General features: G+C 36.1%; 2 protein-coding genes across 2 annotated transcripts; one reads left to right on the top strand and one right to left on the bottom strand.

Moving 5' to 3' along the window:
- Window positions 1-66: 66 nt before the first annotated feature.
- Window positions 67-1,343, bottom strand: LOC140160236 (methyl farnesoate epoxidase-like). The gene is made up of 2 exons (XM_072183512.1): window positions 914-1,343; window positions 67-248 (listed from the first exon to the last, which is right to left on the bottom strand). The coding sequence occupies exons 1-2, from the start codon at window positions 1,341-1,343 to the stop codon at window positions 67-69; spliced, it is 612 nt and encodes a 203-aa protein (XP_072039613.1).
- Window positions 1,344-11,758: 10,415 nt separating this feature from the next.
- LOC140161356 (cytochrome P450 2J4-like) lies at window positions 11,759-23,495 on the top strand. The gene is made up of 4 exons (XM_072184844.1): window positions 11,759-12,190; window positions 14,774-15,104; window positions 20,511-21,142; window positions 22,536-23,495. Exons 1-4 carry the CDS (start codon window positions 11,827-11,829, stop codon window positions 22,715-22,717), a joined length of 1,509 nt encoding a protein of 502 aa, XP_072040945.1. The 5' UTR covers window positions 11,759-11,826; the 3' UTR covers window positions 22,718-23,495.
- Window positions 23,496-24,841: the final 1,346 nt, after the last annotated feature.

The raw sequence follows: 24,841 nt of genomic DNA, 5'->3' as shown, positions 1-24,841 counted from the left end.
AGTAAAAATTAACATTTTGTGGGAATAATAATAATCCATCTTTTGTGGAAATGTTACAATGTTGCTTTAATCCCTCAAGATGGCTTCTGTCTCATAAAACCTGGGACTGTTAGCTGCACCGGCGACTCCATCAAAAGAAAGCTCTGGTGAGTCTTGTGGTTTCTTGAAGGTGAATCGATGCAAACAGTGAGAGAAGAATAGGAACAATTCAATTCTCGCCAAGTTTTCACCGAGGCACACCCGTCGACCTGAGGAAAGATTATTATAAAACTCATCTTCGTCGAGGTCTTTGCCATTATCATAATTACGATGATGATCAAAATGGCGAAAATCCTAATTCGTATCATCACATCCACGTAACACCTTCTACCCATAAATATAGCCTATGTATTAAATTACGGGATGCGTAAAATTTGTCACCGCCCCAGAATAGCTGTTCCCGAACAACAATGCTGGAGGCTTTCGTACTTGGTGAAAAAGAATTATATTTGTAAAATGACATGACGTGACCCCTATATGACCTTTAACCTCACACCTACTGACATCACACATGTCAATGTACCCATTGAAATTAATCAAAGCATGTGTGTGGGGGAAAAACCAGTGATTACAACTTTTTGACCAATGGTTAACATTTTATGTAAATACAGCCACAGTACACACACCTCCACAGCCACCCTCCCAAAAAAACCCAACCACACACCCCCAACCCTACATAGGAACTCAGTTTATAGTCCCCTTTCCAGACTTCTTTTGGCGGGGAAAATTACAACAACAGCAACAGTAACATAAACTAAATATACTTCATCAACATTGTCATCATTATCATCATCATCATTATTACCATCATTATCATCATTATCATCATCAACATGCATTAATAAATGCACGTCATATATTTGTAGTGACTTACCTGCGCTGAAAGGCAAGTATGCATCCGGTTGTTTCGCTAACCTGTCACCATCAAGAAACCTCTCTGGACGAAACATATCTGGATCTTTCCAAGTATCTGGATCATTGTGAATTGCCCATATATTTGACATGATGATTGTCTCCTCTGGGATATTGTAGCCAAACAAGGTGGTATTTTGGGCAGCGACGTGAGGGATTCCAAATGGTGCTATAGAAGCAATGCGTGCGATTTCCATTAGAGTAGCTTCAGTGTAAGGCAAATGTTCCCTGTCTGAATAATTAGGCAAACGGTTTCTTCCAACAACATCGTCAATTTCACGCTGAATTCTTCCCTGGATTTCTGGATATGCCATCATATATAACAATGACCAACGAAGGGTAGTAACCGTGGTTTCAGCACCTGCTGAGAACAGTTGATGTATTGTTGCCATTAGGTTGTTCGGATTGATGCTGGAAGAGCTATCTTTGGCCTTGTTTATTTCATCCAAATAGATGATCACTTAGTATGTCGTTGTAAAATTTACCCAGTTGCTGATTATTCTGGTATCGTTCTTCATCTAATTTGGACGATATCTTGAGGAATCTGTATTTATGAGTCATAAAGTGTAGATATTTTATTTCAATTGATAGGGAAATCTTTAACATTTATATGCAAGCATGTATTCAGGTAAGTCCTTTTAGTACAGCTGCTAACCTGGGAAGCATTGTACACTTTGTAATAAGAGCACGAGGGTTTCCACACGTACATATGAAGACCTGAGCGCAAGAAGACCGTAAGGCCACTTGGCCCCTGAACATGTATACACTAAAGTTGCGTATAGTTTGGTAATGTTTTATACATGTTCAGGGGCCAAAACAAATCTTCAGTTCAGGGGCCAAAACAAACCACAATCGGAATATTTTTAGACCTTTCCAAGGCCTTTGACACTATTGACCATAACATATTAATTCACAAATTGGAACACTAAATCAATATTTGAACTCTTGCCGACACCTACAAGTCTGAATGGGGGGGATATTTATGTGAATATTGATTCAGATGACCTTCAGGTGCAGGAAGTGTTTATATTTTGCAGAATATGTCCAAACTCCCTCTGAAGGATGGGATCGTCCGTATTAAGTTTTTTGCAAAGTGGTATAAATTTTTGTATTACAACTTTCCCACTTTTTAACCAGGTCAACAAAATTGGCCTTTAACGATGATTTTTCTTACCCCTGTAAATGTATAGTCACCAGGGTCGAATCTATAATCACCCCACGTCTTAACATAAACTCGGGACCATGTACCTCATGTGCTGAAACCCTCATGCATTTATCAAAAATTGCACGATGGTTCCTTCACAGTTTGGGAGTGTGCACTGCACTTAATTGACGTTTGATTAGATCAACCAGATTTGTAAAATATTTTTATACACACTGTCTTAAAAAGTAAAAGCGGACTGACTATTGCGGATTAAAAAACAACCTTTGTTGGTACCAAATATGCCCGGGCAAATATGCATTTTGGTTGTTGCTGATTTTCTTTCTCTCTTTTTTGATATACGTAATGCAACCACACTTTTAAACAAGAAATGTCTTTAAAAAGACAATGCCACGGATGAAGACCATGTTTCATAATTTGCCGGTAATTTGTTTTATGTGTAAATTAATTTCCGGATGGGACATAGGCCTATGGGTATTTATTGGTAAATACCACCAAGGATATAGGAAATACAAATTTACTCTTAAAATGTGTGCTAAGCATATCTAATTCAGAATTGTATAACAAAAATCTCCATGCATATCAATCCAAGCAAGTTTCCTGACAATCCGACAATCAATATTCAGTTGACCTCAGATAACATAGAAAATGTTCCCCACTGAAAGATGATAACACCCACCAAGTTTCATTACCGTCCAACAATCCAACAGCAGACCTCAGATGACCTTGACATGAGCTTGAATATGTTTGGCGCTTCATGGTGATCACATCCACCACATTTCATGAAATGCTCAATCAACCACATATAACCTTGACATGACTTTAGATTGTGGGCGCTCCGATTGTAAATAACATCAAGTAAAGTTTCACGACAATCTATGACATTTTTCGCGATTTCATCTACAATATTTCATGACAGTCCAAAAGGTCGTCAATAATCAATACTACTCATAATCTTCTATGTATACAAAACGGCTGGCGAAAATTGTTTATCTGGATCTCATGGACGGTCATGGCCATTATGCATTAGATAAGGTTTAACCCAATAGTCAGTGAATCCCATGGAGTGCATGCATAGTGTGGTTGAATAGAACTCAGGACGAAGCATATAGGTACAACGCATAAGCAAATTAAGCTAATTCCCATGCTAATCTGGCATCATTATAATTCAATAGCAGTATGAGCCCAAATTAAAGACGTGAATTCCACCAACATTAGGTGTAATAAATAAAGTAATTAAAAGAACTTTTCGTCATTAAGACCCACATAGCACCCAATTGGGCGATTTTTAAGTGGAAATTCCGTATTATAGCCACTGCCGTGGCAAAAATTTGACAGTGTGTCGTATTTTTATTTTATGATGGTAAATTTGATGAATAAAAGAGTATTTTTTAATCTAATCTTTACGATACTAAGATTAAATTTACCTTAAAATTGGGATTAGCGCCTCAACAAGCCCAGAACCTGCAGCTTTCTGTTGCCAGTCATAGAGCTGCAACAGATCATTGAATGACTTGTCGGAGTATTCATATCTCTTTCCTACTATCACTGTGCATATTATGTTGGTGACTGCATTTGTAAGAAGTTTCCGTGGGTCAAAACTTTCTCCTTCCAAAGTGGAAATTTCATCGCAGAGAGCTTGCACTTCAACTGATATTTGGTCTTGGAAACTTCGTTTACCGACACCAAAACTCCGACAGGTAGAGAGCGTAAAGCGGCGTTGTTGACTCCATGGTTCACCCGATGCCATTACCACACCTAAAGATGTAAATATTTTGTATAAAATATGTTTAAATACATCTGATTGATTAAAAACACCGCACATATATACGAGTTTGATCCAAGGCACAATACAAATATATATGGTCAATTCCAGCGAAAGCGGGACAAAATTTTCTCTATGTTAACTTTCCACTTCAAAATGTCATTAATAAAGGAAATCACGTTATTGATGGAGCATATCATGTCACGTCCAATGTGTTCTCTGTGTGCATATAGGCCTTTACTAGCAAGTCATACCAGGGGACAAGTTATGATGGCTTAAATGAATTGGTGTTACCCACGAATTCAAAGATAAAGCACCATATATGTCATTGAATGTCCTTCAATCAAAATGAAATTATTACCGTTAGAAAGACGTTTGCATGATCTCTCGTCATATGTAAAACGATTAAATTCCACCAAAGTTTGTGGACTCCAAGTCAATTTGGCTAATAATTTTGTTACCCGCGTATCAAAAATAAAATGATCGTTCTGAAAAATGTTAAGTGAATATGCCATAAATGACTATATCATGAAACGAAGTTTCGTTCTATAATTCTGAGGTCCAAGTGATTATTTTATGCATAAAATCAAATTTGACGTTACCCACGTATCAACTGTTACCCACGAGTCCAGCAAATATAATTGCCATAACTTAAATTAATATTTAATGACTTTGGACACGCGCTTAAAATTGTAAATCGTAAAAATACGTTCACCGCTTTAACAAAGAATCTACGACGGTTTAAACTTTTGTTACCCACGAATCCCGAATAGATGGCTAACATTGAAAAACAAGGAGATTGTTTATTTTAAGTTAAAATTAGCACATATTCAAGCCATGGGTATGCTATAATTTTTACAGTACTTACAGTTTATGCACCTAAGAAACGCAAACCCCAAACGGTACTATAGTACTTATAGCTTTACACACGAATTCGGCGTTACCCACGAATCCAAGGATTTACTCGTAAATTATATGTTTCTTCTGCATCTTAATATTTTGAAAACATGCGAAATAGGTTCCAAAACAGTCCTGTTTAATAGCGTCCTCTTAAAGGTATACTGAAGCTGTATCATGAAGTTTTGATTGATTATCCTAAATTACCCCTTTTTGGGTAAATGCAATTGGTTAGAAAAACAAGAATCATTGAAACACAATGGAGGAATAACCGCATGATGGTTTCCAACCTTCTGTAATATTTTCTATTTTGCCGCTTACCAATACATACCTTCAAATATGTGTTACCCACGAACATTTTGGTTACCAACGAATCCCTACTTAATTATAGTTAACAATGTATTGATAGTGTTTTAGTTCATAGGAACTGTCAAACACGAGTTAATAGAATATTGCTGCATGAAAATATGGAATGATTTTACTAAAATAATGATATAAAACTGTTTGCTCTGTCTATTTGAATTTGGCAACTTCATTATTCTCAAAATTTTTATACCCAAAATGCCATAATGATCCATTCTAAATATTCCATGTAGTTTGTATTTTGATTAAAATTCATTTTTGTGCCATTGCAGCCTGAATTATTGACATACGGAAAAGTATTTTTTATTTTTATTAAAAAAAATTAATAGGAATTGCTATTTTCCAGACGCTGTTACCCACGAATCCATCCGAGATCCTCATCCTGCGACGAAATACAAAATTTAACTTTATATTTATATGAAGCATTTATTCTAATCTTTCGAAATAATACAGTAATGTTAAATGACAGCCACTTTGGAAAGAGTTCGAAGAATTGACACGATCTTAACTGTACACCTGGTTCTTTCTTAAAATTTGTAATAACCAAAATATTTCTTTGTAGATATATGTAATAAAATTCTATTTTACGTTCAAAGTCTTCACCGATTTCTAGTGTATATGAGTCACACATTAAATATTGAAAGATATTAAAGAAAGTGAAATGTTATGGCGTACAACAGGTGAAAAAGGGTTGAATTCGTGGGTAACATGCATATGCGCATTTAACACTTTATTTGGTCTAGCAAGAAAAGTTATTTTTCAATCTGATGGCACTTCCACCTGATGATTCAGTAGATATGATCGTCTCATTTGATAAGTCTAGAATTGAAAAGTAAAACATTTTCAAAATGGCCCCCAGAGAGAATTTTGTCCCGCTTTGGCTGGAATTGACCATATATATATATATTATATCAGCTAACAAAGTTCAATAAATATTATAATACAGATCTAAAAGCTACACTTGGCCTATTAACTTAAACATACTCTAATACACACTAAGGCAATCGGGAACATAATTATACAAGATTATGCAGTCCAACCAACCTGGATGTTCCACAATTGCAGCATCGACTGCTGAAGCGGATTTCTTCAAAAGGTACTATACATCAGGACAATGAACAGGAATAACCAAGAGATACTTCCATCTACCAGAACGACACTATTAGGGTCTATGTAGAGTACCTGGATGGTACTGAGTACTTACCCAGCAAACACAAAACGTTTTTGACATCATTCGCAAAAGGTTATAAAAGGTTGTCAGAAAACGTTTAAATGTCGGGTTATATAAAAGGTACATTAATGGTATAAAACGTTTTCATAACATTAAATAACATTTGTTGGTAATTTACTGCCCAGCAAACACAAATGTTTTATAGAACACATTTAAATGTCGGGTTATATAAAGGGTATAAAAACGTTGTAATAACATTCCAAAAACATTTTAGAAAACTTGGTACAAATCATTCTAAACAGAATGTTATTTTGGGGTTGAAAAAATATTATGCAAAAAATGTTTGCCCAAAATATTTACAATAACGTTTATAAAATATTTTCACGACCTTTATATAACCCGACATTTAAATGTTATTAAAACGTTTTGTAAAAAACATTTTCAGAACATTTCTGTGTGTGCTGGGTGCAAATATTTTAACATAATGTTATTTAGGTGTTGACAAAATATTTGGCAAACATTTTTTGCAAAAATGGTTTACAATGACATTTCGAAAACATTTAAAAAATATTGTTGTAGTGTGTTTTCATACAAAACGGTTTAAAACGATTTCATGACCTTTATATAACGCAACATTTTAATGTTATTAAAACGTATTTACCTAAACCAAAACCCAAAATATAACTTATTTAAAACGTTTTAAAAACGTTTTTGTGTTTGCTGGGTAGGTATTCGATTCCGCAATGTCACAGCAATGAATAAAATCGACCTGTTGATGGACTCGAAGGCTTTCTTTAAGTCGACAAAAGTAACTGCCAGGGAAGTAGGTTTCGGATAGAAATTCGGATAGAAAGCGGAAGATATTATAGGGTTAGGCGATTCAGGCAAACCAACCGAATCTTGTGGGGCAGGATATCGTAATGACCCCGAGCTCAAGGAAGCTAAAAATATAATATTGCCAATGTATCGGTCCAAAGTAAGTAGACGTACTTGTTGACATTAGGCGAGTACGGTGCACCTACGATGATAATGTTTAAATATATCCGATTCAATTCGTACATTTAGTGATAAAGGCCTACATACTTGTGCCATTGCAAAGGTTGGTGACCTTGTTGACATCAATGGTCATTTTGAGATTAAACGTCATATGGACACATGCAATTCCTCTTGCAAACCGCTAAGGTACTCATGATCGAGGCGGACTGCAATAGCTTTCAATAAATTATAGCGTATGTAGACTCCATTTTCAGAGCAAAAGTTCTCTCAAGACACATTTGTATAATCTGGTTTTTTTTGTGTGTGTACGTAGTTTTATTGCTTGTTCAATGGAGTCCATGTAGTGTAAGTTATTTAGGGATTCAATCATGTTTCACCGTTGTTCATCACCGTTTAACAACGATGCGGCCGCGTCGTCTGCGTGGTTTACTTCGCGAGGGCAGCTTTAGCTGCCCGAGCGAAGTAAACCACGCAGACGCGTCGGACGCGAGTTGAAAAGAAGCTAAATATCGTTAATCATTGCCACTCAGCCTTACAAAAACTTCGATGATTTCTCTTTTGATATCAGCAATAAAACTACAGAATAAAATGGCAATGTTTAGCCGCTACCTGAAAAATACGGAATTCAACTTTTAAGCTGGCATACGCACAAAGGTTCCAGGCATGACGAATTTTACGCGCTCTCGCGTAACGCGTAGTCTCGCTCGCGTTCGCGTATACGCTAAAGTAAAAGTGTGGGTTCATCACGGTTTAACAACGGTTGGCTCCTGTACAAAGGTATAGGAAGAGTTGTTGAATATTTTGTAAAGCTACTGCAAGCGCCGTATATTATTATAATCATATAACACATTTTGAATTATTCATAAAATTCTATATAATTATCTAACCAGGAGTATGAACAAAAATTGAAGTGGTCTTACCTGTGTTATAGCTATCGGTGATGAATAGTTACATGAGTACCAAAGTAGTCCTCTTTAATACCGTACGGCCGATTGGCTGCTAGGATTCCGATGCGGAAACAAAAAATATCAAGCCTAAAAGTGACACTGAAATTAGCAAATAATTAGCATGTGACCTATTTTGTTATTAAAACAAGTTAAGGGGGTACCACACCACTGTGGTAAATTTGCGACTATTTTTGCAATTTTCTCAAAAATTAATAACACTGGTAACAAAAGTTTTGTATATTATTGGGGCAAGGAATCCAATTACTACACTGAAATTTCAGTGATTCAAGACAAGCGGTTCAGTAAATATGATAGGAAATCAGGTACATCCTAGCGGTACCTCATTTTCTATCATAGGTATTGTACCGCTTGTCTTGGGTCACTGAAATTCCAGTGTAGTAATTGGATTCCATGCTCCTATAATATATATAACTTTTTTTTACCAGTGTGTTATTGGTTTTTGAGAAAAATGCAAAAATAGTCACAAATTTATTGAGGGGTGTAGTACCCCCTTAAGGTTATTAATTATTTTAAACTGTTGTGATTTGGTAGTTCACAGCACAGCATCTTACGAATGGTAGTGAGCTTTGGCAAAAACTGCATTGCTCAATTCATAGCGAGCGTGTAGAAGAATTAAAATATCACAGATATACTTTTATAGGTGCTGCGGTTCTTGAGTTACGTTGTAAAGAGGGCTAAAACAACAACACTTTTGTAAAACGTACATAACTCATTAACACCAATAAATTAAGCAAGTTTGCAAAGTATACGATTTGTAGAATGAACTTTTGCAAAACATCAAGGTGTTAATTTTCAATAATATATTGATCTAGATAATGAAAATCGATTTTTAGGTTGCTTCGACCAACAATACCTCGTCTACATTGACTCTGATTACGATCATGTAATATCCAGCAACACTGCTACGATAATGAACAGATGAAACGGAAGATTGTTCCACAATATAGGTGAAGCAGTTGAGAAAGCCGGCATGGTTTCTGTAAGAGTTTGTAGTGGTAGTGTTATTCTTAGGGTCTTTTTATCTTTTTATTTTCTGCTAGTCTATTGTTCAGAAAATGCAAGGGATTATGTGAGTTGATCTATAACTTGAATTCGTTTTTAAGTTTGAAGTACCAATCAGCTTTAGAGCCGGATGCCTGCTGTCATTTAACAGGGGCTATTTTAACGTGCCTCCTGGCACGTTCGTGCAGTGAGAATAAAATTCCGTGCAGTGAGAATTAAACATCCACGCTTAAAGTATATTTATACTAGCGCAGTCCAAAAAATGACCAGAAAATTAAAGAAGTTACTCCACAAAGTAAGACTGATCGCGTCGGAAAATCTATCATGTAGTACGTACATCATGGCTGGGTACATAGAACAAATGGGACATGCTAGTTCATATGGAAAGGTTTCTATACAAAAGTAATTCTCTTATAAATCATCTATGAACAGTTTCCACCTCGATACACCTGAGCACACATTTTCGTCCAAGAGTTCTCAAGCAAGCAACGAATTGTAAAAAAAAAGGAAGTTTTTTATTTCAAATTCTAATCGTGACCCGCAGGTCAAATTGCTAGAATTATACATTAAACACACCTAAACAGACACAGTGCAATTTGCAGGCAGCAGCTTAAACAGCGCCAATATTGCAACATTGAAACAAACAACTATACAAACATCCAATCCAACCCAAACCGGGCCCAAACCACATCCCCCCAAGTAGGCAATGAGGATAAAGTGCCTTGCCCAAGGACACAACACGTTGGCACGAGCGGGGCTCGAACTCACAACCTATGTATTATGAGTCGGGTGCCTTATCCACTCGGCCACACATGCTCCACTTTTTTTTTTTTACCTCGATACACCTGACCACACATTTTCGTCCAAGAGCTCTCAAGCAAGCAATGAATTGTCTCCACACAGTCTTTGATTACAATACGGCGGTTGATCGTAAGAGCTGTGGAGCTTCTAGCTGGAAACTTCAAGTGTGCCCTTCATCCAATCAGAATGATTTTTTTCATTTATTAAACGAAAACACTTCCTCCTTCGTCATTAAGTTAACAAATAATACAATTCAATGTTATAGCAAGGTGAATGTGGTAAATCTGTTGAAAACTACCTTTCCAAGCACATTTTTTGACCAACATGTCGGTTTTAAAAGTTAAAACCCGAAGTGTTCCCTACAATATTTTTCAATTTTTATGTCATTAAATGAAAAAGCACTGGTGCACAAATAAGTTCAGAAATCTCTCAATGAATGCGATTCTATTTAATACGCGTTACGCATAAGAGAGCTAACTTTCTGCTTATTATATTTTGCAACACTCCGCGTACATTTACAAATCGCACACCAGCGGAACTAATCCTGAAGCGAGGATAAATTAAGGAGTTATTCCTAACATTCACCTCCTGCGTCATATTATTCACAATAAAATTGCTTTACCTCACTTCATACATGTGAGCTTGTCCTTTTTAAGGACTCTTCTTGTTTTACGTTCTTTTCCATAAGCATGATAAAGGGGCTATTTGGTGGTTCGCGCCCTGAAGTAAATACTGGGAAATTTTCGCGGGGGTACAATTTTCGCGCTTTTCGCAGTCGAACAGGCTGTCCTACGAAAATATTTATTTACACGAATCAGGCCCACTAAAGTACTGTTCAGAATTAAGGGATCTAAAATGGGCGTTTATTGCGTTTCGACAGTTTTTTTTGTGGGACATGAGAGCACCTCGGACCTATCGAATTGCATTCTGAATACGAAGCATGTCTTTCTGATATCAAATAATTTTCATTTTTTTGAAAATCACAATATAATACAAATTTTATGACAAATTATAAAAATTTGATATTTTTCAAATTTTTGATATATAACAGTACTCGAAGTAAATTATATAAATCTAATGACATATTCTTAAAGTGTATGTAGCAGGGAGGAAAAGCCGACAGTCAATTGAAATTTTTGACCTCTCATATTGAAGATATGGATTTTTTTCCCAAAAGACCTAATTTTTTGGGTGTTTTGGGAAAAAAAAATCCATATCTTCAATACGAAAGGTCAAAATTTTCAATTGATCGTCGGCTTTTCATCCCATCTACATACACTTTAAGTATAAATCATCAGATTTATAAAGTTTACTTCAAGTACTAGCTAGTACTGTTAAATATCAAAAATATCAATTTTTAATGATTTGCCATAAAAATGTGTATTAAATTGCGAATTTCAAAAAATCAAAATTATTTGATATCAGAATGACATTCTTCGTATTCAGAATGCAATTCGATATGTCTGATGTGCTCTAATGTCCCACAATAAATACTGTCCAAACGTTCATACCCCAGCCCTTAATAAAATCGCGAAAAATTAACCCAGCGAAAATATCCCATTATCAGGTTATCACGTACCACACTAACAATGCATATGTACATCGATATTGGACGGCTTTACATGTATATCCCTCAGTTAAACCATAGGTATTATCCTCTAATACCTCTGGGTTAAACCTGCTGTATTATATACATGTACATGTACATGTCCGGTATACATGGTATACATGTTCACAACCACATTGTAAAATGGCGCATTGGGTTTTATGGTTTATAGATATCCGCACTATATTGGTATGTGTAGTAGCATTCCTCGTTATATCATGGTGGACACGTAAACCAAAGAATCTACCCCCAGGACCATGGACCTGGCCTATTTTGGGCAGCCTGCCCAATCTTGGTATTTCTCTGTATCGATCTGGCTTACAACCACATCAATTCATGTCTAAGCTTACCAAACATTACGGTAAAGTGTACAGCTTATACTTGGGAAATCAACTTTTAGTTATTTTGAATAGTGCTGAAAGTGTGCGAGAAGCTTTCCAAAATCAGTATCTTGCAGATCGACCAACCTCCAAGATACCGGAAAAATTCAAAATGACAAAAGGTCAAGGTAAGTAAACGATTCCAGTACACGATCATGTCAGAAATTAATATTTTGTTCTGGGTCTGATTATTCGGACTAAAGGTAAGTAACAATTCCTTCGCCAAATATTTTCACCATGACTTCTCCCTCACGAATCATGATAGTCCACAGATCAACTAAATACAAATTAATTTAAAAAAAATTAATGGAGCAACTAATGCGAGGTTTGAGTTCGATGTGATGTGCTGAAATGTAACCGTTTGGCTAAAATGTTCTTACATACATACATACATACATGAGAGCTTTTGTTACACGCCATTTCAAAAGATCACAGCGTGAAAAACCAAAACATATGCAAAATATATACAAGAAACAATTGAAAAACAAAAGAAAACAATTGTAACATTTATTTATGCAATGCATATATTGCAGTGTGAGAGGTGTAAAATGGTCCTGCATTGGATGCATAAGATGATTGGTTTCATGTATTCCCCGTGACCTGGTAGTCTCCTCTGTTTGTTTCCAGTGGCGTAACCCGACCTCACCGGGGGGGGCAAGATTTAAATATTTCCCAATTACTGATCAAATGTTGTAGTATTTATGTCCGAGCGGCTTGCCGCGGAATTGTTATATGGACCCGCCTTAGGCCCTGATGGGGTCCAGGGGAAAAGCATGGCTTTTGGCATATGGTCGCATGTCATGAACTGGTCATCTTTTGTGTAACATAATGTAAAATGAGAAAAAAATCACCAATTTTGATTCACTTAAACACACCTTTTAATGAAAACATTTTAGACCATTAATATATTTCTGGAAAGCTTATATTACAAGGATGCCGAATCAACAAAGTATAACATCATAATACAGGGTGGGTAAGAAATATACAGGGTGAAACAACAACAAAATTAGCATCTTTCTTGTCATGATGAACCCCATATTTTTCTTTTCTGAAAGCTATGTAGCTCAAAATAAATATGGATTCAGAAAGACATCGCATGGGCCCTTCAAGCAAATTAGGAAGAAAGAGTTTGCTATCCCTTGCGTTAAACATACAGGGTGGTCAAAAATTGTAAAATAATTTTACAATTTTAATGACATTATCAATCAAAACTTTTAACTCCATTTCTGGCACTAAAACTAATAGCATAATTGAATTCCTCATCAAATTTCCTTAAAAATATGTGTACTTTTGAATAAGCAGGGTGACTCTGGCAAGAGATAAGCCACTTGGAAATGTCGGAGCGTTACATGCACACTTTGTAGAGTAACATATAGGGAAAACTGTCTTAATTAGCATTTAATTAGGCAATTTATTAGTTACATCTTTTGTTACATTTGATCTACTATGAGGTAGATCTACAATCCAGGATGATATATGTGCAATTTGTGGTCCATGCTACTTGTACTTTTTAAGATACAAAGGTTTAAAGTTGGCCATATTTTCACAATTTTGTGTACAATCCTATGGGGCTCTCCCACCCCGGCTCTCCCGCCCCGGATCCTCCATTAACACATCTTACATATTGAAGTATAAATCTCAAAGTATATGTCCAATTGACTTGGGGTTTTTTGTATTTGACAAAGAACATAATTATCTACAAAATGACACCAAACTTTCTACAATAGGTATTATACTTTTGGAATAAACCAAACTTGAAGTGTGAAGAAAGCGTTTTCATGTTACGGATCCTCCATTTTTGGGTGACCTATTTGTGACATGCGACCATATATTAGAACAAATGGCTAGAATACTTTGATTAGAAGCTAAAAAATTAGTGTTTCAGAGTAAAAATTAGTACGAAGTAGTATAGATTTGTTTGAAGCTGTTTGAATTCTTCCCTCTTTTTCTTTCCTTTTCTCTTCTTCATTCCGCTTTCCTGCTCTTTCCTTTTTCCTTTTTTTCCTTCTACCCCTTCCCCTTTCTCTTCTTCCCTCTTTCTTTCCCTTTTTTCACTCCTTCCCCCTTTTCTCTTCCTTATTTTTCGCTCTTCTTCCCAGTTTTTTTGTGTCGGGAGGGGGGTAGCTGCCCACTGGTTACGCCACTGGTATTGTCAATTGTTGCATGTGAATGTAGGTTTCATTTAATCACTACAGAGATTTGGACATGTGCTTTGTGAGTTTCCTTGAGGACGAGGTACAGTTATTTTGCCGCCATACACTGGATCCCAGCAAACACAAAAACCTTTTAATAACATTTTTAAATATCGGGTTATATAAAAGCTCATTATTGTAAAATATTTTGGGCAAACTTTTTTGCAAAATATTTTGTCAACACTTAAATTACATTCTGTTTAGAATGTTGTGCATCAAGTTTTCACAAACTTTTTTGAATGTTATTAAAGCGTTTTTATATAACGTTTTTTATGTAACTCGACATTTAAATGTTTTTTTGTAAAACGACTAAAAACGTTGTGTGTTTGCTTGGATATTCGACTGATTTTGGTATTGGTACAAGACATCATTCCTGTTATCATTCCGTTCGCAAAACATACCGCCTTTCTAGTGCTATTGGAAAATACAGACTATATGCCAATCGGTTGGTACATTTTGTGATTTGAAAGTATAAATTATCAAGATGACGTGGTATTTTTTGTGCGTTTTCCATTATAGGCGTAGTAATGGGGTCAGGCGATCATTGGAGAGAACAACGAAGATTTACTCTCTCCACCTTCCGAAGTTTTGGTGTCGGTAAAAGAAGTTTCCAAGATCAAATATCGGTGGAAGTAAAGGCTCTTTGCGAAGAGTTTTCTTCTTTTAAAGGAGAAAGCTTCGATCCGCGTAAGCTTCTGTCGAATGCTGTATCCAATATCATATGTGCAGTGGTTTTTGGGAAAAGGTTTGAGTATTCAGACACGACATTCCATGAACTGTTACACCTGTTAGACAAGCAAATTGAGGATGCTGGAGCTGGGATTGTTGCGTCTTTCATCCCAATAGTTAGGTAGGTCTATAAACATTACAAAAGAACAGAATTCTGTGTAAATGGTACTGACAAAAAGTCAGAATACAAACATTAAATTTGGATACATATTTAAGTTATACATTTCAGTTGTTGTTTTAAAGGTGGAAGCTCTATAGTCCGAAGGTTCTTTATTCCGACGGTTCTTTAGTCCGAAGGTTCTTGAATCCGACGGTTCTTTATTACGAAGGTTCTTTATTCCGATGGTTCTTTATTTCGAAGGTTCTATAGTCCGAATTTTAAAAACGGTTATTTAGTCCGAATATGAAAATAAGCTCTATAGTCCGAATTTAAAAAAAGGGTTCTTTAGTCCGAATATGGAAATAGGCTCTATAGTCCGAATTTAATAAAAAGGTTCTATATCCCGAAATTGCAAAAGGGCTCTATAGTCCGAAACGGATACCGTGTTCTTTAGTCCGAATTGGTAAACAGGTTCTATAGTCCGAATTTTATTTTCATCATTTGTTTTAGTGTCAAATCATCAATTGTTAAATACAAATCCGCTGAAGTTCAACATGGTTGCTTTGGCAGTGATGGCGGCTGGCCCTGGGATTGCTTGTCCCTTTTTTGTGTTCGTTTTCATTCTGTTTTTCTTTCTTTTGTATACCTTTGTCCTTTATTCGAATCGTTCCTCTTTTGTTTGTCGTTTAGTTTGTTCTTTCATTCATTTGTTCATTCTTGATTTCGTTCAATATTTTTTCATTAGCTCTTTCTTAAAATCCCTTTCTCATTTTTGTTTCTTTCGTTCTATCTTTATTACATTATTTCTTTCTTCTGCTTGTTCTTTCTGTAATGTTCATTATTTTGTTCTTTATCTTTGTATTCATTGTTCTTTCATTTTGACTTCCTTTTAGTCTTTATTCAGTTGTTTCATTTGTTCTTTCATTTATTTTCTTTCATTGTGTCTTTCCTTTTGTTCTGTTTTTTTGTTTCGTTTCTGATGGCTTAAAAATATGTCAATATTTTTGGAGCAAATATCGTATTTTTAGGATCTTTGTCTAAGTTGGGGGATATCAGGTGCGTACGCAAGATTTGTTTTTTATGAGTGGGGGGGCTAAAAGTAGCGTCATCCGTTTACCATAAAGTCTGCTATTATCTAGCTAGAGGATGCAGTAAATGTTAAGGTTATAAAACATTCGGACTATAGAGCCTTTTTACTGATTCGTACTAAAGAACACGGTATCCGTTTCGGACTATAGAACCCTTTTGCAATTTCGGACAATAGAACCTTTTTTTAAATTCGGACTATAGAGCCTATTTTCATATTCAGACTAGAGAACCGTTTTTAAAATTCGGATTAAAGAACCTCTTTTAATATTCGGATTAGGGAACCTTTTTTAAAATTCGGACTATAGAACATTCGAAATAAAGAACCGTCGGAATAAAGAACCTCTTTTAATTTTTTCGGACTAGAGAACCTCTTTTAAAATTCGGACTAGCGAATGCTATGAACACATGTTCGGACTAGCGAACCTTCGGACTAAAGAACCTTATGATTATAGAAGCGTCGGATTATAGAGCAGTCCCCGTTTTAATAAGTCCTTCTGCTAAAGTCAGGAAGGGAATATATGTATGAAACAAATGAAGCGCTTGTTTCCTAACCATGTTAAGCCACAACCACATGTTTCTTAGTTACTTGTGTGATTCAATCACAGTTACTTTGACAAGTTTGACATTAGCAACAATGAGTTGTACCATCAACAAGCCATTATTTACCACAATAATGCTGTTTAACAATATGCAGACTATTGTTCTCATTTGGAAAATAAAGGCCTTACACAGTATTGCTACTGTGCATCCATCCACTGTTTGCTTTGTAATGGTGCATCCAACCGAAATTACTATACTTATAGCATGTATAGCATCACAATCCATATCGCACAGGTAAATCAGAAACACGTGTTTGTGGACTAGCACTTAAACATGGTTTGGAAACAAGCTCCTCTTCAAATAACAAAATAATTAACAAAGAAATTTGAGTTACTTGCTCTTTTTTAATGCGACGCTTGTAAGGAATAGTATAAAGGCTGGTTCAAAGTGAATATTCGAAGCCGAATATTCGGCTTCGAATACGTTTTGGGCGTCAAAATATATGCGGCTTCGAATATAAAACTATGAACCGGAGAAAGATATATTTCTACAATTTACAGCGTTGCCCGACTGTTAACAAGTATTGCCCGTTGACCAAGGTAAGCAAAATTTAGAGAATTTCTTTAACGAAGTTAATAAAATCTTATTCTCCATTGAACTATTGTCATGATTTAATGTCTGTATAAATGGGTCTAAATAGGAGCAGTGTCGTAACCAGTGGGGGCCGAGGGTGCAAGCTGCCCCCGGACACAAAAAACCTGGAAGGAGAGTAAAAAATTGGGAAAGGGAAAGGGAGAAAAAGAGGGAAGAGAAAGGGGAAAGAAGAGAAAAAGGGAAGGGAGAAGAGAAAAAGGGAAAGAAAGAGGGAAGAGAAAGGGAAAGAAGAAAAGAAAAAGAGGGAAGAAAAGGGGAAGGAGAAGAGAAAAGGGAAGGGACTCAAGGGAGAAGAGAAAAGGGAAAGAAAGAGAGAAGATCTGTAGGCCTACTACTTTCATTGTGAAATTTGTACTCTGAAACACTGATATTTTCTAATATGCCAAAACCAGGAGCTTCATGGCTCTCATCCCCTTGATCCCCGCCTGGACCCCTGGACCCCACCGACTCCACCTCTTTTGATCAGAAATTGGGAAATTTTTCAATCTTGCTCCCCCCGGAAGGTCAGGTCTGGTTACGCCCCTGACCTGAATAGGAGTCAAAAAGATTTGCTTTTGGGGCATTTACGACCTGCCTGTAACAGGCGCGGAGGTTGACCCATACCTTCTTGTAGGTTTCAACTGCAAAGCAAATCAAGAAATGAATGAGTCAATAGATAAATAAGTAAATAAATAAAAAATAAATAAATAAGTCAATAAATAAGTCAATAAATTAATAAATAAATAAATAAATAAATAAATAAATAAATAAATAAATAAATAAATAAATAAATAAATAAATAAATAAATAAATAAATAAATAAATAAATAAATAAATAAATAAATAAATAAATAAATAAATAAATAAATAAATAAATAAATAAATAAATAAATAAATAAATAAATATCATAAGATATGATTGAAGCGACGACTAATATGACAGCCCTCACAAGTGTTATATATGAGACCACCCACGGTGACCCACCAAATATATATCTGTCGAGTTCAACAAAATTCAACTCCCACAAATATATTTCCGGTGAATACTTTTTCATTGGCTGATATCCACTTGAGATCGGTATCATCAAAGTAGTACTGCTCTCATTTCATGATTCATTGAGCAATCAATTTTGGCATTTGACCGAAATACGCGTCAAAAGATAAAAAGTCTCGTTTCGAACTTGTGTAGGCCTACATTGCTAGGGCCTAAGTGTGTTTTAATGCCTGATTCACAAATTATAGAAATAAACAAGAATTTATTTTAAAAGAACACGCAATGATAGGATACCAACGCTCGTGGTTTTGGTTGTTCTGCATAGTTTATGAAGATATTCATTGCAAAGCGCTATATATCCATTCCTACATATTACTTATTTTGCCCTCTTAATTATTAATTATAATTATGAATTTGACTGATAACAACGCATTACATCTTTATTCCGCCCAAAATAACATCGTTTATTGGGGCTAAAACGTCAAGAATTCCGCTAGTGCGGAAAAGATGACAAAATGGTTGAACCTCCATGGCAAACGCATTTTTATATCAATAACCAATGATTTACCACCCCAGACCCTCACACATCGTCTGCCAGGGGCAGATGCATATGGCCATGATATGGGGACCTAGAACTGGGGCCAAACATTATTTATGTAAAACCGGGTGGAGGCATAAATCTGAATTTGGACTTTTTCTGCATCAGTCGATTTAAAATATGGAAACATTCTTTAGGTTATGTTTGTAAGCCTAAATATCATATTATTTGCATAAAACATTACTTACCATCACTACAGCATTGGAATGCTATTGCCTGCCAGGCATTTTCCTTTACTTTCATATCATATAAAAATGGGTACGCTTGTACCGCACTAATAAGGGGGCACACCACTAAATGAATGCGCCATTTGTGTAACCCTAATGAGTTCCGGTAAAATACAGAAACTATTTGAGGTATTTTGGGCTGGGCTGGACTTATTAATCAGAAAGAGTGGCGAATTATAGCTTAAATAAAAGTGGAAAGCCTATACATAAATTTGAGTCACCAAAATGTCGCATTTTTATAATTATTGAGAAAATAGGTCCGCATTATACTTATAGTGTATGTAGGTGGGATGAAAAGCCGACAATCAATTGACAATTTTGACCTTTCGTATTGAAGATATGGATTTTTTCCACAAAACAACAAAAAAATTAGGTCTTTTGGGGGACAAAAATCCATATCTTCAATATGAAAGGGCAAAATTTTCAATGGATCGTCGGCTTTTCCTCCCAGCTACATACACTTTAAGAAAATATCATTAGATTTATAATATTTACTTCGAGGACTGTTATATCAATATGTGAAAAATATCAAATTTTAATAATTTGTCATAAAGTTTGTATTATATTGTGAATTTCAAAAATGAAAATTATTTGATATCAGAAAGACATTCTTCGTATTCATAATGTAATTCGATATGTTTGATGTGCTCTCATGTCCCACAAAAATACTGTCGAAACGCTCAAAACGCTCATTCCAGATCCCTTGATTTCAGCGGCGTAGCTGGGATTTTTTCCAGGGGGGGGCAAGCCTGTGTATGGGGCGGGGGCCCAAACCACCAAATTTTCCTGCACTTGGGGGGGGTGGGGGCAGGGGCCCAAACAGATTTTTGCCAGGCTTATTGATAATAATCGTATGGTATTGCATATCGTATGGATTCCCCATCTCTCAGCCCCTCCTCTCCCTCTCTCTCCTCTCTTTTTTCCTCTTTCTCTCTCCTTTTCCTCTTTTTCCTTGCACTAGGGGGGGGTAGGGGGGGGCAAATAGGCAATTTTGCCAGGGGGCAATTGCCCCCCCGGCAGCTACGCCACTGCTTGATTTTCATTGGGGATTTTTGAAATCATCGTTCGTCGAACGATATTCAGGTGACCTCGAGCCTTTCATATAAATCAATAGTATCTCGCTATCAGTTGCGCGATATTTAATCCGATTCAACTCGGCGTGTATTCGTTGCCGTATATATTTTGACGTCACAAAAAGTATTCGAAGCCGAATATTCGCCTTCGAATATGCACTATGAACCGACCCTAATTATGACAAATATTAAAACGCGTTCGCCAAGATCTCCAAATCTATAAAAGAAAAAAAAGTAAGTCTACTCATGCATAGCTTTTTCATTACTTTCTAGGTACCTCAACATAAAATCAACGTCAGACAATGTAAAATATGAAAGAGCGCACCGGTTATGGACATTTTACTGTACTATCGTTGACGACCATCGCGAACACTTTGATCGTGCTGATCTTAAGGACTACATCGACGTCTATTTAGATGAAATAGAACAAGTAGAAGGAAGTGAACGTGCTTTAAATATTAATGATCAAAATATGATGGCATCAGTAAATCAACTTTTTGCAGCTGGTTCTGAAACCACTGTCACAACTCTTCGTTGGGCATTGTTGTATATGATGGCATACCCAGACATTCAAGACAAAGTTCAACAAGAAATTGACAATGTCGTGGGCAGAAATCGCTTGCCCAATTTATCGGATAAAGAACAAATGCCTTACACCGAAGCTACTTTGATGGAGATTCAACGTATCGCTTCTATTGTCCCATTAGGAGTGCCCCATTACGCTTCAGAAGATACTATCTTGTTTGGTTATACCATCCCCCAAAACACGATAATTATGTCCAATATTTGGGCAATTCATCATGATCCGGCCAGTTGGAAAGATCCAGAAAGCTTTCGTCCTGAAAGGTTTCTAAATGAAGATAAGCTGGTAAAACAACCAGACGAATATTTACCATTTAGCACAGGTAAGTCATTGGCAGTAAACAATCATATAAAAAACAATATATAAAACAAAAACATCGACAGGGGTGATGATAATGATGATGATGATATGGATCATGAAGGTGATGTTTATTGTGTTAATGATGAAGATGATGATGACAATGATGACGATTTTGTAGTAATTATGCAGCAAAGCAGTGTCACACGGCCCGGTAACCAAAAAGGTGACTTCCTCATTAATAATACGATGTCCAGCTGTGAGTAGCAAATGAATTTGCTTATAATCTTGATGAATCTATTCCAATATGATGATGATGATGATGATGATGATGATGATGATGATGATGATGATGATGATGATGATGATGATGATGATGATGATGATGATGATGATGATGATGATGATGATGATGATGATGATGATGATGATGATGGACCAACACCACCACTTCCACCACAATGACAATGATGATTGTGGTATTCATTTAGCGTTTTATTTCTTTATTTTGTATCCATGAATTGACTAATCTCCATTAATTTCTTTATTTATTGATAATTAATTTTTGTGCCCAATTATTATCATAACTTGATCTGAACCTGGTTTTTGAGCATTGTGAGATGTTGTGCTAATCAGTCATTTCCCCATGGCTACTGAGCTGCCCGTGAGCGAATCGTCAAAGAGTCTTCATTCATTGCATGTATTCCAATTAGCCGCCCAAACCACTTTGAGCGCCGCCTATAGAAGGTGTGTGTGCTTGCGTCCAATTTGGTACAAGTCAGTACACCCTCGGGTAACAATGTCAAGTGCTACACATACCTTTTTATTCATCACTTAAGGGGGTACTACACCCCTGGGGTAAATTTGTGACTATTTGTGCATTTTTCTCCAAAAATAATAACACACTGGTAACAAAAGTTATGTATATTATTGGGGCAAGGAATCCAATTACTACACTGAAATTTCAGTGACTCAAGACAAGCGGTTCAGTATATATGATAGGAAATGAGGTACATCTTAGCGGTACCTTATTTCTTATCATAAATAACGAACCGCTTGTCTTGGGTCACTGAAATTCGAGTATAGTAATTGGATTCCTTGCCCCTATAATATACATAACTTTTGTTACCACTGTGTTATTAGTTTTTGAGAAAATACAAAAATATACGCAAATTTATCGAGGGGTGTAGTACCCCTTAATGATAGTCACCTGCCAGGAAAAGCGTTAATATGCTGTCGGGTCAGTGACCAATTTGATGGCGAAACTTCTTTGCTCGAAATGGTACAATCAAATCGGCATCAAAGGAACAATGCAGTACGTAATTTATTGCTTCTCCTTCCTATCCCCTTGATGAAGTACTTATGTTTTTGTTTGTCACTTTCACTTGTGATTTTATCTCGTTTATCGCATGCTACAGGACGACGAGTTTGCCTCGGTGAAAACTTAGCCAAAATGGAGCTGTTTCTCTTCTTCTCGCAGCTTCTACATCATTTCACTTTCAAGAAACCCAAAGATGTACAAAAGTTATGTTTCGATGGAAAGATCGGGGCAACTAACTCTCCGAGTGATTTTAGAACTGAAGCAATCGTGAGAGACTAGACTAAAGCAACCAAAGCCAAAGATAATGCCATTAAAGGTTTGATCAAACAGGTGGGGATTTAAAAGAAGTCTCCGGCAATCACAACATTATGGCTTATATGCTATACATACTATTAAATTGTCTGACGCCAGTAAGTTGTGGGATGACAAGATGTTGATTCAAAAAATTATTTTCACCAAAATATCTTAATTTTAAGTGGCATTTCAAACTGTATTTTGATACACCAATAACACCATGTATAACATGTATACTGCGCCAATAAAGTATCCTTACACTTGGAAAAATAATCACAATTTCCAAACTGAATAATATTGGGGTAAATTTGTTTTTCTAATAGATGCACTATCTAATCCTGCACATTATGACACCACATTAAATCCAATGTGACTTCAAGAAGCAAAGTTACAAGCATTTGATTAGACGAAGGTCCAGTTTTAAAACTGACAAACTGGCCTATTCAAAACTCCACTGACTAGATATCTGGTTTGAGAGTGGTGAATGGCTTATTTATGCGTTGGCTTTAATTTAAAACGAAAGGAACAAAAGAAAACTGAAACAAACAAAGAACTGACAAATAAAATGAAAGTTATGAAAAGTACAGAGAAGTAAAAACTGAAATAAAACTGCTTTAAATAACGCTTCATTGAAGAAACTGTGTTGTCTCTTTGTTTCGCTTGTTGGAATCTTTTTGCGCCTTGTATAGGCCAGTTTGTCACTTTTAAAACGGGACCTTCGTCTATTCAAATGCTTGTAACTTTGCTTCTTGAAGTCACATTGGATTCAATGTGGTGTCATAATGCAGGATTAGATAGTGCATCTATTAAAAAACAAATTTACCTCAGCATTGTCCAGTTTTGAAATTGTGATTATTTTTCCAAGTGTAAGGATACTTTATTGGCGCAGTATATATCAATCAATTAATTTGCACAGCGTCATCATCCCGATATCGTCGTGTTAGAAATTACCATGATAGTAGGCTGGATCCACTAGTTCTTCAACAGACAGGCATGGCGAATTTGTTACACTGAGGCCGAGGGACTCAGGCTAACTATAAAAATACGATGGACACCTGGATAGATTGGTGCGTTTCTGTGACCAAAAAGGTCACAGAAAATATTGAACTTGCCATGTTCCAACATGTGATTAAAGTAATAAAATGGCCACTGGTGTGAATAATGACAATGACAATGATTGATTACACATGTTTTGACCTCCTCCAAATTCTTGAAAAAAGGAATAATCCAAGAAGAGCCATATAACATTTCCTTACATGCACACTGAATACAATGGAATTTTACTGCAACTTTCAAATCGTAGGTTATTGTCATTGCAACAAATCGCGAATTTCAAAAAAAAAAAAAAAATTATATCAGAAGGTCATTCTTCGTTTTCTAAATACAGTTCGATATGTCTAATGTGCTCTCAGGTCCCACAAAAATACATGAAAACGTCGCTATCCAAGCCCTTAAAGCAAAATATAATTGTGACGTGGTTGATCGAAAGGAGGGACTTTTGGGCAGGATCGTAAATGGAGAAATAGCAAAAAAATCTGCCCGGGGCACAACGTCCACGCCTGGGAAAGAATTATTTCTATAGGCATCAAAGCACGTGTTTTTATAAACTCCCCGCCGGCTGCCGAGAGTAAACTCTATTACTAAGTTAGTTTATACTTGCACTCCGCGCTCGGTGAGCGATCGGTTATAAACCAACTTGAATTATTGGCTAAAAACCAATCATGTGATCCGCTAATAGCCCAACGATTCGCTGTGAGTTTTCTTTCTAAATAAACAACATAAATCTATTCAAATGTATTGTTGAAGGTCGAGTCTTTCAATGGTCTGTATAGAATAGTAAACTCGGGGACAAAGAGATCACGCCCCTTGGTTGCATATATTAGATGGATTGAGTTTATTCCTATGAAAATATACTACATGTCGTGCTATGAAGGTGCACATGGTGTATGATTCCTTTGATGTGATCATATTTCAAACCCTGCAATATATACAGGGTGTCCCAAAAAAAGAGGCCCCTCATTGCGCCCTCTTTTTCTCCTATTTCTGGAAAGTTGATCAAACATATTTTGGTATGTAAAGAAACCTTGAGTCGTTAGCTTTAATAAACTA

The sequence above is a fragment of the Amphiura filiformis genome, chromosome 9 (assembly GCF_039555335.1).
Source record: "Amphiura filiformis chromosome 9, Afil_fr2py, whole genome shotgun sequence".
NCBI classification, from domain to species: Eukaryota; Metazoa; Echinodermata; class Ophiuroidea; order Amphilepidida; family Amphiuridae; genus Amphiura; species Amphiura filiformis.
Note: the sequence above shows the minus strand (reverse complement) of the source record. Positions and strands in the feature narration are given on the sequence as shown.

Coding starts and splice junctions, on each gene's coding strand:
- LOC140160236 (XM_072183512.1), bottom strand. CDS start 1,343: ATGGCAACAATACATCAACTGTTCTCAGCAGGTGCTGAAACCACGGTT. Junction 249..913: donor ATACTTGCCTTTCAGCGCAG/GTAAGTCACTAC, acceptor ATCTTTCCTCAG/GTCGACGGGTGTGCCTCGGT.
- LOC140161356 (XM_072184844.1), top strand. CDS start 11,827: ATGGCGCATTGGGTTTTATGGTTTATAGATATCCGCACTATATTGGTA. Junction 15,105..20,510: donor TCTTTCATCCCAATAGTTAG/GTAGGTCTATAA, acceptor ATTACTTTCTAG/GTACCTCAACATAAAATCAA. Junction 21,143..22,535: donor ATATTTACCATTTAGCACAG/GTAAGTCATTGG, acceptor CGCATGCTACAG/GACGACGAGTTTGCCTCGGT.